The 6725-nt window shown below is 41.2% G+C and overlaps 1 protein-coding gene across 1 annotated transcript in view; it reads right to left on the bottom strand.

Moving 5' to 3' along the window:
- Nucleotides 1–6725, bottom strand: part of BMP2K (BMP2 inducible kinase) — a 130484-nt gene that overhangs the window by 69807 nt on the left and 53952 nt on the right. The window contains exons 6-7 of the mRNA XM_019534306.1: nucleotides 5577–5658; nucleotides 652–784 (exon numbers count right to left, since the gene is read on the bottom strand). Coding sequence (XP_019389851.1) covers nucleotides 652–784; nucleotides 5577–5658 — 215 coding nt within the window. The remainder of the gene's footprint in view (nucleotides 1–651; nucleotides 785–5576; nucleotides 5659–6725) is intronic.

Genomic DNA, 6725 nt, shown 5'->3' with positions numbered 1-6725 from the left:
AAAAAAAAAAAAAAGTTGGAAACTTTAGAAATGTAATGAACTGAATGTTTTATAGAACATTTATTGTTTCATGTCTTCAATAGACACAAGTGAGTGGTTCTACAAAAGAAGGCCCCAAAAAGGAAGTAAAAGAAAAGAACTCAGAGATACAATTCTTATTTCAAAGGAGCAATTGATGTTTTATTTGAGATCAGTAAACATACTGGTCTGCTTAGTAAATAACACAAATTTCAGTTAAATACAACAACTTGCCAAAGTGAATTTTCTATAGAGAAATTTTCAAATTTCCTAATAATATAATGGAACTAATTATTCTTTAACTACAAATCAGAGAAAATAGAACTCAGACAAAATTTCCTGCATAAGATTTTTTTTACTATGCATGTATCCCTCCTCCTTTTATGAAGGATCCCAGATTACCACAGTTTATCAAACAGTGAAGGCAAAAAAAAATTCTGAATTTACAAAGGTCAAAAGAACATGCTAGCAGAGGATATAATTACATTTAATCAAGTTTTTCAAGTTACTGATTTAAAGGATGCTATTTAATGAGGTTACCCACCACATAAGAAAAGTCCCAAGGAAAACATTGCATTAAAATGAGTAATAATTGCAACATAAATTTTTTTAAATGCTGCTCCAACTACTTACTTATCAAACAATGGAGATGATGGGTATACCGAGAATTGTCTGGAATGGTAAAACTTCCATCACAAATAGCAACCTGACTCTCTCCAAAAGGAAGTGTGAAGAAACAAAGTTTATACAGCAAGCAGCCAAGTGCCTGTAAAACAAACAAAAACACAGCTATTGCCAAAGGACAGTTTGCTTACCGTAAAAGGGAAGACATTCAAAATATATCTTCTTTAATGGTGATCACTACCTAAGGTGAGATAATGCTATAGCATTGTAGGAGTTAACTTATCAACATTCTGTTAACATAATTTGGAAATGAAAGTGACAAGTTGATATGCAGTGAAATGCAGACAGCGAGTCACTGACATAACTCACTACTATAGTCTAAATCAGTACACAGTCCCCTGAGTCCTATTGACTTGTACATAAAGTTTAAAACAGTTATTTTTAAAGGCTCATGCATACTAAAAAACCCCCAAAATAACGGTATTTGCTTCTGATGATTAATCAGCTTCAAGAGGTGTTCAACGCAAAAAAAAAATACACCCCCCCCATTCTTTACTGTCTCGCAATATAGTATATAAAATATCCATCACGAAGCAGACAAGGGCTAACTACTGAGAAGTGTTGATTCATGGAAAATTAAGCCATTACCAGGGATCTGGGTTTTCCACTTGCCACAGAAAAATGTGTATTTTCTCCTTTAAAGGAGAAAAATGCAGGAAACCATCCATGTCCCCATGCAGGCTGGCAGAGTTCCAGCCTGCAAGGGGCTGCTTGGGGCTGGGGGGAGTGGGAGGAGCCCAACTGGATGCAGGGGGCACCACATGCATGTGTGCATACATGCACATGGCCAGCAATATGGAGAGCAGATCCTCCAGCTGCCTGCAGTGAAGTCTATGGTGTGGGAGACATAGCAATGTGGGGGGTGGGGTGGTGACAGATTGCAGATTGCCCCCACAGTGATGAAAGGAACAGGACAGGGTTGGCAGCTGGGGGTACTGCTCAGCCAGGGAGATGTGCAGGGCCTGGACGGAAATGTATGGCTGCAGGGCCCAATTGGAGATTGGGTCAGGGCCACAGGCTGCTCATCTAGGGAGGTGGCAGAGGGGCCAGCTCTTTCCCACTATACACACTCCCAGGAAGGGATCAGGACAACAGTGGGGAATGGTGGAGGCATGTGGCCCCCTCCCTCCCCCCGATATGTGCAACCACAGCAGAGCATGGGGCTGCGGCCTGGGCAGACCAGCACTGGGCAGGAACTGCCTTTGTAGACCAGCAGGCAGAAGTTAGCACAAGAGGGTACAGCAGGACGGCAAGACTCTTTGCCCCTGCTCCCACCACCACCAGAATCTCTTTACCAGTCGCACTGCCATGGAGTAACACAGTGCTGCTCTCAACTCCTCTTACCACCAGCCACTCACACGCTGCACTGCGGCTCCATTCCACGATCATGGCCTGGCCATTGCCACTGTTGTTCCGTTAAGGCTGCCCATGCTGCCCTCCACCTCACCTCCCCTTCAGGGTAGAGCTGCAGCCTGGTGCACAAGCAGCTGGCAGCAAGAGGTATTAAGGGCAGCATGGCTGCCCCCAGTCCCCTTGTGCTGCTGGCAGTGTGACATGCAGTTCCCAGCCTCACCACCCCTCTGCCCTCCCATGCCAGGTCCTGCCCACTGGCCTGCAGAGGCAGCTCCTTCCTGGTACCAGTCCAGCTATGCTGCAGCCATGTACCCTGCTGTGGGCACACAGATGTGGGAGGGGATGTGCCCCCCCACACCCTCCTGATGCATATGGTTGGGCACTCCTCCCCCTGCCCATACACTGTATGGGGGGGACAGCATCAGAAGTGAGAGGCATCAGCAGAGCTGGGGGTGGAGGGGTGGGTATGGCTTGGGAGTGAAGGGCAACAGCTTATCAGGGCTGCTCAGCGCCACAAAGTGGGGGGGGGAGAGGAGAGAGGAAGAGGGAGCACAGCTGCAGCTGAACCTGTATCCTTATAAGCAAAGGGGTCAGGGGGAGCTCTGATTTTCTATGATCAAAGAACCAAAATCAAATGCCAAAATATACAGGTATTTACATTTATTTTATTAAAAATAAAATGTATATTTTGGAGGGCAAGAGAGGGCAATTTCATCTTAAATCAGAGAAAAATGCAGATTTGGGGGTTTTAATCAGAGAATCTGATTAACCCCTGACCTTTGCCACCAGAAGTCCCTCCCTTTGGCACAGAAGTACACCTTTGGAGGTCGGGGGAAGGTTGCAGTCTTAGAACCAGAAGTTCCACCCTGACACATGGTCCATGACAAGGCAGCCCACCCACCTGACACCAAACCCTTACCCCTTTTGTAAAACAAATTAATTCATTTTGGAATGCAGAATAGCTTAGAAAAAGAAATGGCCAGACTCTTTGCCCAAATAAATGAACATTAGAAATAGAAAAGCCAGGTGGTATAGACCAGTCAAGTAATCAAAATACACAGCAAAGAAGTGAACAATAAATAATACCCCATATCTGTGAAACTGTAGATGTAACGGCTTTTAACAAACAAACAAACTGTTGCTTATTTGATGTCAGCTGTATGTTATATGGAGCAAATCCATTATTTTTATGCAACTTATTAAATGTTTATTTCCACAAAAAATAAGACTATAAACTGTATTCCTTCCCAAGGGGGAAAAAGGATGATATTAAATGTTACCACCTATACCCCTGGTTCAGCAAACAGATATTGATATAAGCACCTACATATTCTGAAAAAAACATTTAATAATAAACACTTAAGCATTTGCTTATATCCCAGTGACAAAGGGACTTGCATGCTTTGTTCAGTTGAACAAAACAGAACATCAGTGTTATCATCTTTCAGAGTTATGCACCAAGTTTAATGCAAAGTGCCAGTTTTTTTCAACATTTGCAAGCACCCTACTGTACCACGATTTCAACCTAATACATGCGTATTGACACTTACCTTTAGCTAGAGAATTCTTTGCATGTGTAATTCATGCTCTTTTTTTTGTCTTGCACGCTCTGCACAATGCTGAATATACATACTGTAGTTTAACTAACTAACAATCAAATACAGAGTGATCTGGTCTAATGCTAAGCACTACCTCTATGCTGATTTAGGAAGTAATCAGCATACTAAGGAATGTCAAATGCAAGAACTGTGAGAAACCTGTGCGCAACATTAAGTCTGAAAAGCTCAAATGCTAAGAACTGCATTTGCAAGTACAATTTCTGAGAAAATCTCAGTAAGTGCCACAAGGTTGAAACGATATTGAGACAGCAGGCAGAGATGAGGGTATATAACTGTCAACAACTCAAATACTGTCTGCTTAAGAGGCGACTGGCAGCACTATATGCCTGTTCAGGGTTTCCCAAAGGAGATGCCTGAATATCTAAGCTTTGAACAGAGCCCTAGCTCAGATTTCTCTCCCCTCCCCACAGCTACAGACAATCTCTCCCTCTCTCCCCACTCCCTGCCCATTCAAACCCTCCCTGCAGCTGCCCTGATCTTTCTCTCCCCCCTCCCCCAAACCCTCCCTGCACCTACAGCACAGGGTGATCCACAGCATCTCAACACTGTCCGCAGCTTACTCCAGTTTGTGCACCAGAAACAACACCAGGCAAGGTACCAGCATCAGCTGTGGACACTGCTAGCAAGTTCCCAGTGGGGACCAAAGTGACTGAGCTGATGCAGCAGCATGAGCTATAGACCTGGGCGGATGTCCAGATCCCTACCTGGAACCGCCAGCCGTATGCTGCTTCCTGTGTGCAGGGCTGGAGCTGGTGTAAGCCACAGACAAGGCCAGGATGCATGGCCCAGCAGCCAGAGGCACTAGCTCCCTATGGGCCGAAACCCAAGATTTTGTGGTCACCTGCTGGCAAGCCAGATACAAATCACTTGGTGGGCCATTTTGCCCACCCCTGCCTTAGACTAACAAATTAACCAGATTTTACTGCATAAAGCATTTCTAGATACAGCAAAATGTGCATCTACTACATAGTATGAGGCAACAAAAGTTATCAACTAAGAGAGAGGAAACTAATATCTTGATTTCTGAACTTTAAAAGTCTACTACTGAATTCAGATAAGTAGTTATATTAAGTATTGAGGGGTATTATGTATGTGGAACTAGTATGGATTCCATCGCAGAATCTTTGAACTCACTAGTCTACTCAAATTAGGTATGTCCCATACGAGTTTCTCCACTGCATTCATTTGGAAGACTTCTGAATTGTCAGTTATTACATGCAAGGACAAGCAAATTGCTCAACCGTATGATACAGCAACCATTTTTACCACTGATTCATTTTCTTAATGTTGCAGTAATTAAAAGTTTATTAAGCCAACCATACCAGTCATTTCTTGCAAATTAGTATTCTTGTAGTAAAAGTACCTTAATTTTTCTCTTCCTTTTCTCCTTGGACAAAAACATCTAGCTGGCAAATACTCAAGTTAGTGTTTGGATTATTTTATGTATGCAGTAAATATAGTATTTTCATTTTAAACACAATTTTCCAAGAACACTAAATAACCATCCTTTGTGGTAACTGAATATTATTCAGTGAACGGAGTATAATGCTGAGAAGCTCTTAACCCATTAGGCTGCCCTTGCCCAATTCTGGTGTGAACACATTTTCTACTGAAAACCAGTTAACTTTGGAAGAGAAGCTAGAGCAAAAGCAAGAACTAGCCAAAAACTCACCTCCTTTAATCCACAGTACTTGTCACATATCCCAATTATTTTATTTGGAGGAAAATACTAAATTATTCCCTATATTGATTCCCCATATACATTATACTTCTACTGCAAGAGTTACCCATCCCCCTTACCGTAAAGACTAATTTTCTGAGTTGTTAACTTTGCCTTTAGCAATTTTCTCCATTAATAAAGTAAAACAACTCTAAGAATTGTACAACACATTATTTACTTACCCAGATATCTGCCTTGGTAGTAATTGGTTTTCCTCCATAAAGATTGATCATTTCAGGAGCTCTGTATGACAGGGTTGTATACCTAGCAATAAGTAAAAGTAAAATGACAAGAAGATGAAATGCAAGATTTACATCAGAACTGCATGCATCTTTTAAAAATCACCCACCATTCATAAAAGCCACTGCATACTAATTTTACATAAACAAAGAAAACAGTTACAAGTTTCTTCCACCAAGAGTAATTTGCTACATTCCCCTCACTGTTGTATGTAGACGGATGACTGACAATATAGTGGGACATTATGGCCAGACATGATGGCCCTAAAATTTGCTTAAAAAAATTGTTACCTACTAAAATTTACTTCTTACTAAGAATACTTCTTTTGCCTTTTCCTCTTATTTGTAATCTACGCTGTCACACTGAAATTTTTATAAAGCAAAAATTAACAAACAAACAAGTAGAATTTAAAACAGGAAGCAGAGATTCTTATTTTAATACAGGCAACCCCCGCTTAGCACTCTTAATTGATTCCTGAAAAAACAAGTGTTAAGCGAAATGAGCATTAAGTGAAACCAGCAGTATTGATGACACAAGATGATGACTGCAAGCATTTTTAATGACCCAAGATGGCAACTGCAAGTGTTGTAACGAAACTCGCTGAGTGCTAAGTGAAATCAGTTATCAATTTAAAATGAGCATTATAGCAAAATAGCGCTAAGTGAAACAGCATTAAGCAGGGTTGCCTGTATACCATTTAAACTAAAACAAAAACAAGTTTAATTTTAAAAGCAGCTTAACTAAGCTAATTTTACACTCAATTGGGGGATTTTCCATTGCTCATTTTTGGAGTTTAGTACTATGCTGTCCCTAATCCCATCCACCCGTCTAAAAAAATTGCTTAAGTAGTCTCTCCTTGAAACATTCCAGTGAAAAAGTTTCCATAATTTTTCTAATCTGTTTGTCCCATTGTCACTTTCTTCTTTCAGTTGCAGCTATTTTATATTATTTAGCATATATTTTATATTATTTTCCCTTTTCTGTATAACTGCCGCGCGGCACTCTCACATTTATGTAACCTTGAAGTCTTGACTGTTAATCAAAATGAACACTTTGTACTTTTCTCCACTAGCATTAAGCTACACATGCGC

Source organism: Crocodylus porosus, unplaced genomic scaffold, assembly GCF_001723895.1.
Source record: "Crocodylus porosus isolate Cpor-Errol unplaced genomic scaffold, CroPor_comp1, whole genome shotgun sequence".
NCBI lineage: Eukaryota > Metazoa > Chordata > Crocodylia > Crocodylidae > Crocodylus > Crocodylus porosus.
Note: the sequence above shows the minus strand (reverse complement) of the source record. Positions and strands in the feature narration are given on the sequence as shown.